Source organism: Ictalurus punctatus, chromosome 26 (genome assembly GCF_001660625.3).
Source record: "Ictalurus punctatus breed USDA103 chromosome 26, Coco_2.0, whole genome shotgun sequence".
In the NCBI taxonomy this organism is placed as follows: Eukaryota; Metazoa; Chordata; class Actinopteri; order Siluriformes; family Ictaluridae; genus Ictalurus; species Ictalurus punctatus.
Genome location: NC_030441.2, coordinates 18,706,067 through 18,719,351, shown reverse-complemented (window position 1 = coordinate 18,719,351; position 13,285 = coordinate 18,706,067). Strand labels below are relative to the sequence as shown.

At 39.3% G+C, this 13,285-nt stretch overlaps 1 protein-coding gene across 1 annotated transcript; it reads right to left on the bottom strand.

The window, feature by feature from the left end:
• Nucleotides 1–165: 165 nt before the first annotated feature.
• Nucleotides 166–12,125, bottom strand: tecrb (trans-2,3-enoyl-CoA reductase b; the record flags this gene model as incomplete). The annotated part of the gene is given in 12 exon segments (NM_001201135.1): nucleotides 166–523; nucleotides 1,252–1,340; nucleotides 1,440–1,497; nucleotides 1,947–1,990; nucleotides 2,289–2,361; nucleotides 2,719–2,824; nucleotides 3,896–4,011; nucleotides 5,388–5,491; nucleotides 6,535–6,579; nucleotides 7,714–7,765; nucleotides 8,948–8,998; nucleotides 12,081–12,125. Coding segments are annotated over 12 exon segments (927 nt in total). The 3' UTR covers nucleotides 166–349.
• Nucleotides 12,126–13,285: the final 1,160 nt, after the last annotated feature.

The window sequence follows — 13,285 nt, the reverse complement described above, 5'->3', positions numbered from 1 at the left end:
ACACGTGGTAGTTTACAGTATTAAACACAACAGTGGTTTAGGAACCGTAGATTACGGTCATGTAAGTGATCCAGAAGCTACAGAATGGTCTAGTCCAGAATATCACCATCAGCCCTTTGCCTAGTCCCTCTCTCTCACACACACAAACACACACACACATCTGGACAGGTTTAATCATTTATAATCAAGCTAATAAAATCTTCAGTGCTGTGAAAACAGCTTCTGGTGAAAGGTTTAGGTATCGTGAGATGGTGTGCTGAGAACCAGGAAGGACACACGGTCTTTTGAAGGTGATTGGTTCAGACGGGGTGATGTGAGGCAGGAGCTGTGGTTTTTGTGCAGGCCAGGTCTACAGTATGAACGGCAGGATGGGGGAACGCAGAGGTGGGTAGTCACGGAATTCCTTCAGGTAGCTGCGGTGTTTCCCTTTTGCCCACACGGTCATCTGGATGAAGCCCACTAGGGTGAAGAAGGCCACCGGCAGGCACTGAGTCATCAGGGTGAAGCCCAGCCATGAGCCCAACTGCACGCACGCACACACACACACACGTCAGGATGTGGTCATATCTAACAAACTACATTACTAAATTCAATTCATTTTATGTAATACGAGCTCTACGGCGTAGAAATGTGTCAAACAAGTGTTTGCGGTGTGCGTCTGACAATCACGGTTTATATCAAGTTCTGATACGTTATCGTTTCCATGGTAACATACGCAGGGAGTTGTACAGTGAACAAGCTGCATCTCAGACACGTTAAAAGGTGAATTCTTATTTATAATCGTTGCTTTGGTTGGTGGAGTTTTCTGTCAAGAGACGTCTATGTAACGTTTACGGAAGGAGTCTCCAGTGTCAGCACTTTGCAACAGTCAGAGGTAAAGCTGTAAGCATTTTTCAGACGTCTTCATGACTTGAGTTGTTTCAATCAAGAGAGAATGAGAGGTGCTGGTGAGGGAATTACTCGTTATAGCTGCTGTAACGCAAATTAGAACAGGAACTGACATGTTTAGAGGACATTAAACGAAACTATAAATGGATTTTAAAAAAACTTAATTAATAAATAAATAAAATGTAACAGTTAGCAAATTGCCGCGGTATAAGAGGAATAGAACACTTCATGTCATGGCATTATAGGAAGGTAAATCGACTCCAGGATGTTAACTCCACTTCAGGCGTGCTGTATTTAATACGAGACAAAATTAGCATGAGAGAGAGAGAAAGAGAGAGAGAGAGAGAGAGACACTGCACTGACCTCGTATGTGTAGTTAGGGCAGGACACAAGCAGAAAGATCCAGGTAAAAGGGTTTTTAGTCGGATACGGGATCTTCCTAGTTTTAGAACCTGAGAAACGAGAGGGTTTGTTTAGAAGAAAATGCCTGAAGAGAACACAAAAGTTATCTGACGTATTGGATGTGTAGATGTGAAGGAACGAAGCCTCGCCTGGTGGTCGTAGATTTCTCAGTGCGATATGGATTGAGAAGTTTCCGATCTGGCAGAACTGCAGAAACAGAAAGTGTTTATATTATTTTTATATATATATATATATATATATATATATATATTTTTTTTTATTTTTTTTTACTGTCTAGTATCAAGATGGTGTTCAGACTACATCCAACACAGACCACACTGCCATTTACAAACAGGCTTAGTTTGTTATCGGTGTACTATACACGTCGTCCAATCGTGCCCAAGAGGTGGGTATGCTCTTACATTTTCTTGTGTTGTATATGTCTCGTGTTTAACTAGCTGGCTAAGATTATTAACATGAATGGACACGAGTATAAGAATCTTCTGGTCAGGTTAGCTCATGTTCAATAGCTAGGTGATTATTAGCTTAAAAACTATGACCGTTTATGAACAGATTAAACTCTTCTCAGAAATCCCGTCATCGTGTTATTTAGCACGATAACTTGGCCTAGTGGTGCAAAGCAAGAATTCACTTACCAGGAAAATAATGAGGGCCACTTTCACCTGCTGCTCTCCGTAGGCTGAAACACCAACACGATATCAGATCGAATATCAGAACGAGAAAGAACAATACTAAACCGGGCCTGGAATTTTTTGGAACTTTTGACATTTTCAGTGGGCAACCCTACTTCAACCCACGAGCGTTCTGTCTGAACCAAAAGGAAAAATAATAATACATCACAGTTGGAAACCCAAATAATAGGATTTTGGTTTGGAAACAATTTGTGTTCAGTATGTAAAGTGTGCTGCAGGTTATCAGTGTGTGTGTGTGTGTGTGTGTGTGTGTGTGTGTGTATGTGTGTGTAAGCATGTACTCACTAGGTGGTGTGTATAACGGATGGTTGATGTAGTAAGCCATCCACGCTGCGAATCCCCAGTAGTATGTACAGTTCTGGAAGAAAAGAAAAGAAAAGAAAAGAAAAGAAAAGAAGAAAAAAAAGAAAGAAAAAAAACCCACACACACTTGGTTTGTCAATTTCAAATGTAATAATCCCCACGCAAGCAGCTGTTCTTTAAACTACCTAGCATAAAATACTGCTTTTAGCTAATGTCAGGTAGAGAAAAGTTTGCCTAGTGTTAGCTGGCTTGATATTAATCATGGTGGCATTCAGCAAGTGAAATTAGAAAGGTAACTTATAATGCCAATAAGTACTGTGTGTCGGTAACTGACTAGCTTAAGTAATGTTAATAAACTGTTTGGGTTTTTTTTTTTTTTTTTAACAATGGTGGTGTATGTGTGTGTGTTCACCTTAAAGATATTGCGTAGAGGCATCATCCCGTGAGAAAAGCGGTGGACGAACAGTGTCTCTAGGAGTCTCTTGACGTAGTGGAAGGAGTGGCACATACAAGCCAAGCTACAGCACAGGAGAACTGCATTACCCATCAGCCCTTTAGCTTTTAAAATTTCATTACAGTGACGGATAGTTCAGTACACACACACACACACAGTATGTCTCTGTATCAGTAAAAATCTAAACTGAAGACTTAAAAAAGTTTAGAATGATAAGTTCCTGGTTTGAACACAAGGTGTCGCCTTCTAGTAAATAAATAAATAAATAAATAAATAAATAAATAAATGCTCCTCATTTTGAAAAGTAACAGTTCAGTATCAACCATTTACAAAACAAACTTCTTGTTTGTTTATTTATCATTTTATTAGCAAAATTCCTAATGTGTGAGGAAAAATAGTCTTAACCAGCAGTATCGTGTATTGTTTCACTTTATTTTATCTCCAGCTACAATGAGGTTAATTCTACAGACTTAAAATTGCAGATATGAAATGCAAAGTGGAAAATAGTAAGGGAATAGGTTTTTATATAAAATATTATATTATATATATAAAAACCCTCTCTGGCAGTACAATGCCACTCCATTCTGCCAGTGGAATGGGAATTGACTCATCGGACATTTTCAATCAGTATAAACTAATGAATTGTTTTATTGCAAGTCTGTTATGAGATTAAATCAAGACACTGTTGGGTTTCTGTGTGTACAGTATCGTGACTATGTTTAGCTGCTGGTGAGCAGTGTGAGTAGGCTAGGTTTAAAACAAACAAACAAAAATATGAAAACTGCGAATTCTTAAAGCCATGAGTGTCTACTTTCATACGCGTCATTAACCACTACTGTGGAGAGTGACATCACAAACTGAATGCCGAGTTTGGCCTTTGGGAGTATAACCAGTGAGGGAACTCTGTAGTCTTTACGCAGTAGTGTTCAATCAAGCAGACAGATAAAACAGTTTAAAACCTGCTCACTTAAATACAACGGTGAAAATCGAGGATCCCTGCTAATTATATCTGCGTTTTTATTATTTAAAAAGTCTGCGGACCTGGACTCAAATTTTTTTAAATAATCTGTCCTCAGTAAGAAAGGTTTGTAAGCCCCTGGTTTGAGAATGAGAATGTTTGTAAAGTGTAACTCACTGTACAACCCAGTGCTTGCTCGTGGTGAAGTCGTATTTGGGCTGGTAAATAAACGGCACACGGAAATAAAACATCAGGTAGATGATCAGCGGGCCGGCGTATTCTGTCAAAAACACCTGAGAAATAAATAAAAACAGACACAGTTGTGGAAACAGCATTCTGTGTACTAATTTGTATTTGCACTGTCGTCCATACAGATATATAGTAATACTTTTCAATATATTAATATAACATTTAAGTTTTTTTAGCCCCGAATTAACAAGGGCGGAGCTTATGTTCAATTTGATCAACCAATCAGGCGACAGCACCATAATATTTCACCTAACATTAGCTAGCCAGCCAAATAGCGTACGTGCCTACTGCTAATAATTACACAGTTTAATGTTTAACTAACAACTGAACCTCAGATATGCCTCACAGGACAGTTTCATGTTTCAATTCAGCTTAACTAACTAGATATCTGAATAATGTTATGTAGCTAGCTAGCTAAATCAGCCAGCTAAACCATTTCATTGATTTTTCACTGAAGAAATAATAATAATAATAATAATAATAATAATAATAATAATAAAGAGGCTAATACAGTTGAGCGCAAAAGTGGAGTTTGCATCCAGCATGGTTTGGAAATAAAAAATGTAATTGTAGAATATTTTAGTGTAAGAAAAAAAGGGGGGGGAGACATACAGAATTCCAAGAAGTTTAATTTAAAAAAAGTTAATTTAAAAAAAAGGTAAATATGGGTGAATCACTTAACAAGGCAACAATCCAAAACAAAATCAACACAAAACTGCGCAAACTTTTGGACTTGACACTAAAGTATGTGCGAGATGTAACTTAAGCTCTGCCTTTACTGACCCGTGGACATCAGTCACTCAGTGAAATCAGGACGTTTAAATAGCGTGCTGTTGTGTGAGCGTGTCAGTAATAATCACTATACACGCACACACACACACTAAGAGCCAGTGTGTGTCAGTGAGTTATCGTAGCTGTGTTGAACAGTTATTAATAAACACCCTGAGTACAGCACCACCTAATCCTCACACTCTCCCAGCTATGGACCATCAAGTGTGTGAATAAATGTGTGTGTGTGTGTGTGTGTGTGTGTGTGTGTGTGTGTGTGTGTGTGTGTGTGTGTGTGTAAATCTACACTTGGTTGGTCACAAATGTCAGAATCTTGAAGTTTGTGGTGTGGTTTCTTCTCTGCACTTTGGTAGAACGCAAACAATGAGACCCAGTGAACTTTCTAGACCAAGATGTAGTGAGGAAAGTGAATAAAGTTCACTCCAAAAGAGGTCAAAGCGTTCGGTTTGCAACGGTCATCTGTGAGTAAACAGAATCGGTCGTGTACCGTGTCAATCAAACCGTCTCGTCCTGTAAAAGTATTATAAGAATTATACACATCTGCCTCATGAGAGTGTGTGTGTATGGAAATGTGTAAGGTGAGACTGTGTGTGTGTGTGTGTGTGTGTGTGTGTGTGTGTGTGTGTATTACCGTGACCCAGCTGATTTGGGCTCCCAGGTCTCTGAAGTAGAAGGTTGCCGTGGTTCCCACAGGCAAGTGCTGCAGCACGTCTTCATCCTTCAGAGATTTTCCTTCTGCATCAACAATCCCACAATGCATCAGTACACCATATCTCTCTCTCTTTCTCACACACACACACACACACACACACACACACACACACACACTCGAGCACAATCTGCACCTCAAAACCTAGTGTGATTGTGTCTATTCATACATAGTCTAATACACCATTGTAATAAATAGTCGACTATTTTCCGCTTTTGTCAGATCAAATAAAATAAGCCAATCAGCAGCACTCACCACTCGTGTAATCAGTAATGTAATCTTCCGAATGACTTGTCGTTTAACAGTACCGCTTTTTCATTTCTACAGAATTGAGCGTACAATAAATTTTGTAGTGCTTTAATAAAAAGTACAAATCCGAACGAGGGACGTGAAACTTAATGACTTCTCTCGCTTCCAGAATGAGGAATAATCATAATCATAAAGAGCCTTTTTACATGCAGTAATGAAAGTCTGATTTTTTTTTTGTTCCCCCACACATCTCTCCCTTCAGGAACTGACTCCTGCAAATGGACAGCCTGTGATTAACAATCCATAAAAAGTAACAGCAATCAGATGCGTGTGTAGTTTCTCGACTGTATCCGACTCTGATTGGAAATATGTTCAATCTGAATACACACGTAGTTCGTTTTTCACCCAACACTGGCGTCTCGGTTCCACAAATCACGAACCGAAACGCTAAGGAGACAAATTTAATACGAAAATAAGCAACAGTTTCACGTCACTTTCGCATGTACTATGTTTTCGGAAATTAAAGCTTTAATCACTGTTTACGGCACAAGGAAAATATACACAGCGATAACAGGAACTAACTTTTCTTATGGATGTTCCACAACATTAAATCCTAACGATCAGCGGTTAAAATACACAATGTGTTGCTCTTTACTCAATTACATTGACACTTTTGGTATTTCGCAGACAAAAGTCTTAAATGCTATATCACACCACCCTAGCATGGATTATTTATTATATACCCAAAAGGTCATTGGATAAATACGTAAAGGGTAAACATCTGGAAAGAACTGTGACTAACTGTAAGGAAAGTACTCACTGGGGTCGAGACGGATGGACTGTCTGGCGGGATAGAACTGTGGGTCTGTAACAGAGACACAAACATGATAATAAAGCCCATCAATCAACCAGCTGATCTGACACTTCATCTGATCTATTTATTTATTTTTAGATTTCTTTAGTTTAACACACTGCTTAGCATAACTGCTTTTATTACATGATATCCAGTAGTTTATACATATGATGCATTAGCTAAGCAAACCAGCAAATCTACACAAACCTCCCACATCTCCTCGATTATAAGCGATCGGCCAATACATGTTCGGTGTTAAACTTTTGTATCTTTAGATTCACACGATAGTTATGAGGTTAATGCATAATGCATACGGAATGAATGGGCTATTGTCGTATCTTAGCGATTAATTTCTGCCTTTTAGTTGCATCGAGACTTATCTTGTCAAGCTAGCTACAGTTTGAAGTACAAAAAAGTAGACAAACGATGCGTTCAAGTCATGTCGGAAAGATCGTATTTACGAGTCGAACGCACCCGAACGCCACCACAAAGTCGTATTTACAACTGGGGAAATTCTGGATTTTCTTCTAACTCAGAGTGTCCGAGTTGGGCTGGGCGTATCGGTAAGAAAACATCAATGTGGAATCGATGGATGGATACAACGTCTGTAGTCGACGTTAAATTTGTCGAGATTGAATGTTTACTCGTCTCTGAAGCTGAGTTCAGTTATCATGTGTTTGGTTTATGCAGCAAGGCTTTTTATTTACTATAAAACAAGCTAATTGTCTGTACAAAATACGACAGCATTTTACAATTACAATATAATATACAGTAACGATAAAGTTTACAGAGGCTTCATCAATTGATTAAAAACATAAAAAAGCAGAACACACCTGTTCTTTATTTTCTAGAATAAAAAAAAAAAACCTTGCTGTATTTTTTTGTAGTTCATTTAGAGAAGGTACACTGCCATCTTGCTCTGACCAAAGTGACTTGAATGCACAACGACTGCACAGAACTGAAAAATATTCTTTTAAAAATCCTACTTATGTAAATGTAATATTCAAATATAAAAAAAACTAACAAAAACTATCATGTATAACACTATAACAGTTATCACAGAGTAGTTATTTAATTTGAACTCAACAGTGAAATTCTTATTTTAATTAAGGTAGCACTTAGCTAAAAGTCTGTTAGTTTACTCACGGCTCTTATGGAACATCGACTTGATCTCTCCAATGGTTGCATTGGGCTCCACCTGTTCATCACGAACACACACAAATAAACACTCCATTTTCTACACACTCCATCTGTCTGTGTGTGTGTATACTGTATGTGTACATGTTTGACAAATTAGCTGTATATTTAACTTCTATCCCTGGTGTTCCCAGACAGTGGGTGTTTGGAACAGCTGACATTCCTAGACACAACACACACACCAGGCGCTGCACATGTCCTAAAAGTGTGACATCCGTGTCATGGCACTGGAGCTGCAATCTACACCATCCCACATGGATCCTATTCGCTCAAGTACACTATAAACACATGCTAGTGTGAGAAGCTGTGCAGTACAGCCACACCAAAGTGTTAGTACCACAGCTGAAACACTCACATACTCACACACACACACGTACAGTACAGAGATTCATTCTGGGCATTGTTAGTGGACACTAAGTGTGTCACAATTCTCCACACACACTACAAAAGAGTTAGCATGTACGATTTGCTCGTTTTTGGACTTAGAGGTGTGTGTCATACATGATCTTTCACCTGGAGGGATCCCTGACAAAGAGCACCTGATCCCAGAATCCCACTGCGTCACAAAAATAGACTAGTACGTCGAGTCTGATGAACATATTTTTGTTGCTGCACTCGTACACTACCGTCTCTGTTGCGACATTACTGTTCAGATGTTTGGAAACTTCTGAAAAGGTTAAAAAAAGGTTAGAGTTGCTGTTCAAAGCTTTGGAGTTACTGTAGAGAATTTTGGAGTTAGTGTTCGGAAGTTTGGAGTTAGTGTTCGGAAGTTTGGAGTTAGTGTTCGGAAGTTTGGAGTTAGTGTTCGGAAGTTTGGAGTTAGTGTTCGGAAGTTCTACTGTACATTAGACATATGGCTAAATGACATATGTCAAGATGGAGACTCCCAGTCTTTTTGACATTTGACCCTTTATTAAACGTTCAGTATTAACCCTGACAAGTCTCCAGGCTCCCGGTTGCTGTAATGTCCACAGGAACATGACAACATGACGCAGAGCACCAGTCGTTCCTCAAAACTCACGTTAGCATGCTATAGATAGCGCTGAGCCCCAAAAGTAGCTGCGTTATATTTAACCGAGAGAACATGCACTGCTACACACCGAGCTGCCAGGTCGTTGGATCAGAATTAACAGTGAAGAACTGAATAATTATGAATAATTTTATACATTAATATTGCTCTTACCTTGTCCAAGAAGCAGAGCTTGTCCTTGGTCTTGGCATCCAAAATCTCCACCTCGAAAAAGACAACAGCTTTTTTAGCTTTTTTGGTGGGTTTGCGTTTCCCCGGCACCGGCCCTGGGAGGCCGCTGACTGTGGAGGCATTCGGAGCCCGTTTGGGTTGGGTGGCCTCTAATGCCAAGGTGTCCATTCTCTCTCTCTCTCTCTCTCTCTCTCTCTCTGTATACTCGGTCTTGTTTCTTTGTGTTTTCTATCTCCCTGCCAGAGGAAATCTGTCTATCTGCCTCTATCTCTCCCCCGCAGCCATCCCCTCTCTCTCGCACACCCTGTAAAAGGAGAGCTGGGAAAACCTCTCTGTCTCTCCCCCAATGCCATCCCTCCTCCACCCTGCCCTCTCTTCTTTCCCTCTAAAAAGATAGCCAGCCAGTTGGGGAAATCTCTCTGACTCCACCCACCTGTCTTTCTCTCCCCCTACCTCATTAGGGTACTAACTTTATTCCAGCAACCCCAGCGCACATCCTGAAGCCAATCACACCCTGCAAACTAGGGCCGGTTGATATGAAGATATGATATATCGATTTCACCAAAGATAACATGACAACATGCTTCTCTAAGAGTATTGTTTGGTATATTTAGTACTTGTCTGATGGGGCTACACAATAGTAATATTGGTCTTTGCAATACCAAACCATTTTGTTTTATTGTGGTCTATAAATTTTTTTTAATTATGTAGCATGGCTGTTTAGATGTCCGTCAGTAAACCTGAGTGAAGCTAAATATCGCAACATATATCGTGTACACTCTTATAAATGTGGAAGCCTCTCTTAAAGGTTCTGTGTGGTACCCAAAAACAGAGAGTTTACCTATCGGTACGTTTTCCAAGTATAACCCTTTTTGGAAGATAACAACGCTTAATTATCCACTAAACACTTAGAGAACTGGCTGAATTGATCAACTGCAGAAATCTGTGGACCAACTGACTGTAGGATTTTTTATTTATTTTTGTAATTGCTACAAAACGAACATCAGTCCGTGTCCACTCTGCAGTTCATCCTGCCCTTTTCTTTTCTATTGACTCACACGCTCAAAGTCAAAGTTCTCCTAGATAAACTTGGCACAAAGAGAACGCTACGTGTCTTTCACAGCCTGTGTCCCTTCCCCTTCAGTGAATAAACTGTTCTTCTGGGTGAATTTTATTTGCATTTGCTCTGACCACTTTTTTTGACCCATTTTCTTGAGGAAAAACAACCCAGAAAAGCTTCATTTTCAGATAGCTCCCTTGCTTTCCGTAGCAACAGATCAAAAATGTTAACTGCTAAGCCTGAACCATACATGTTTCTCCCTTCTGTAACTGAAATTTTAATAAAACTGATATTAAAGTGCTGTTAATATGATATAGACTTTTTAATGTACAGTTTAACACAGGTTTGGGTTCTGAGAGTATGAAGTTCTTGAATAAAACTCCTTTATAATTCAGATTCGATTCAATTCATGAAATAAATCTGTGCTGCAGTCACTGTGGATATTTGTGATTTTACACTGACAGGATCCCTGGCCACAAAAAGCTTAAGACCTATTCCTCTATGACACGATAAGTTTACCAGGTGTGAAAATATGATAGCAGTTATGGTACTTGATGCTTAAGCAAACACACACACACACACCTCAAGAGGTAATGTAAAAAAAATGTCCTTGCTCCCACTAACACCTCCCCCTTATAAATCCAACCAGTGCTAATTATAACCTGCCTACTGGCAATGAAACACACACACACACAGTGCGCAGACAGGGGATCAGCTTTAAGCTTGTCATAATAACTCTTAAACAGTGCTGCACAGTTATATTGCTTGTTAATCATTACCACAATTTTATTAGCACTGCAACATCTAATCAATAAACATGGTGCTGTCTGATCATCCTGTCTGATATCAGCTGCTCCACATTTCTGGGTCTGGATTAGAGTTGATGATGATTCATGCCCACCCTTGATTTGTATGGCATGCAGCATTCACACACACATACACACACACACACACACACACACACACACACACACACACACACAAATCTGTCTAGAATAAAATAACAGGCTAAATTTGAACCACTGATTGGGTGGGTTTTAAATACATCGCAATCGCATAACTAGGAATAGGCAAAGAATCCGATTTTAATCTTGATCACAATATTTGGTATTCTAAAATAATAAACCAGGTGTGATATTAGTGAACGTCTCTACGTCTGCTGCATTGAATCAGCCTCAGGTCAGGAGAATCTGGTCTACACATTGGGACGTATTAGATTAAAATCAGCCCATATTTTTTTCATTTTACTCTCTAGCTGGATTTTCCATACATATCTTTGTGTTGGTGAAAGTCCTTTTTTTCTGGAATGAGACCAGTTTTGTCAGTTCGCTTATTTCTGTTGATTCTTTGGCTCCACCACGTGGTTACTTTGGATTCACGTCTCTAAAAAAAACACATTTCATTCAGAAACGTGTCGTTTTAATTGTTTATATGGCTAATATCTGGTTCATGCGTGTCGTACGGGGGTTGTGTCTATGAACCAGTTGGTTCAAGTTAAACTAGTTTGATGTGACAAGTTTATTTGGGTTCTTTGTATAAAAAAAAATAATACCCAACTTCCGGGAGTCTGACAGCGTCAGCATGGTCGCTTGGTGCATTAATTCATAATATAATCCTTCAGTAGCTGTTGTGGTCCATAGACTCGTTTACTAGGTTACAATGACTAATCAAAACCATGCCTTTTTATGATAATATTAGTGTGGGCTATACATGAACCTGTCATACCATAAACGCCCACTGAGTGTTACAAAGCAATACAATGAAATGCTACATTATAACGAGGCTGAATCACACGAGTCACTGCTAACATCTCCATCACCATCTCCATTAACCCAATGATTTTCCATTATAAATCTTCTATAACGATTTATTCATGTGCGAGTATTGTCCAATCAATTAAGTGGAGTCTAATCTGTCCTTCACCTTCTGCCCTGCGTCACCAAATTACACATTTGACTAAAAAAATACCCCTATTAACAACACACGCCTTTATCATCATTTAAAAACAAAACAAAAAAAAGTTGAAAGTCTGATCATTTGCAGAAATGATCTTACCTCGTAATGCTTCATTTTGCCTGCAGTTTGAACTCGTTGTCATCCGATATAACTGACAGATTCAACGCCAAATCAGAGTGCTCGACCAACATCGCGCGATCCAATGAGCGCCGGGATTGTCGTTGCTCAAACCGGAAGTTATGCAAGATTATAGACAGGTTAGCCGTTGGACAAAGAAACGCATGGGACACGCCCACTCTGTCCTCCTGTCTGAATGAAATCGCACATTGTCTAACCTACTATACAGTGCATTTTTTTTAGTTATTTTTGTAGTCGTGTAAGCAAAATGTATATATTGGAGATGCGCAATTTTTGCACAAAGCACTGCTTAGGGTTGATGTCCCTAGATGATGCAAAATACCCAAAATGCACTTTGCTGATGAAGAGATTAGGAAGTAGGGCAGGATATGGAACAAAGGGCAAGTGTCATTAGTGCATTCTCACTGTGATTAATAACAAGCTTTAGAATAATTAACAAACAAAACAGTGTGTCGTTTTGAAGTTATGTTATCTCCCATACCACCACCCCACCCCCCCCCCCCCAAAAAAAAAAAACAACAACAACAAAGTTGAACACATTAAAACATTTATTTTGCCAATTTAATAAAAATGTAAATATTTTTTTTTCAATAAATAAATCAAACCAGCCATTTCAGTGCCAGCTTCTTCCCCATAGCCGTTACCCTGCTGAACACTACACTGTTAGGCCAATGACGTTTTAGTGCCTGTAATCATCCTGCAGCTCTATACTGTATATTCTGTATTATCTCTATATAATTGTAGGTTCATAGTTTATTCCCTAGGTCATCTTTATATATCTGTATATACATTGTATATTATCCATGGATAGTCTGGGTATATACATTGTACATATCTCTTACATTTATTACATATCATGGGTGCACAAGGCTCATTGATGTGTGTGAGGAGTGAAGGCTAGCCCGCCAGGTCCGATGCCACAGAGGAGCTACTGTAGCACAAACTGCTGAAAAAGTTGATGATGGCCTACCTAAACATTGACCAAGTACATGTCTTCATGGCAATGGTATTCCCTAATGTCAGTGTCCTCTTTCAGCAGGATAATGCACCCTGCTACACTGCAAAAATTGTTCAGGAACGGTTTGAGAAACATGACAAAGTGTTCAAGGTGTTGACTCGGCCTCCAAATTCCCCAGATCTCAATCGGATCAAGCATCTGTGGGATG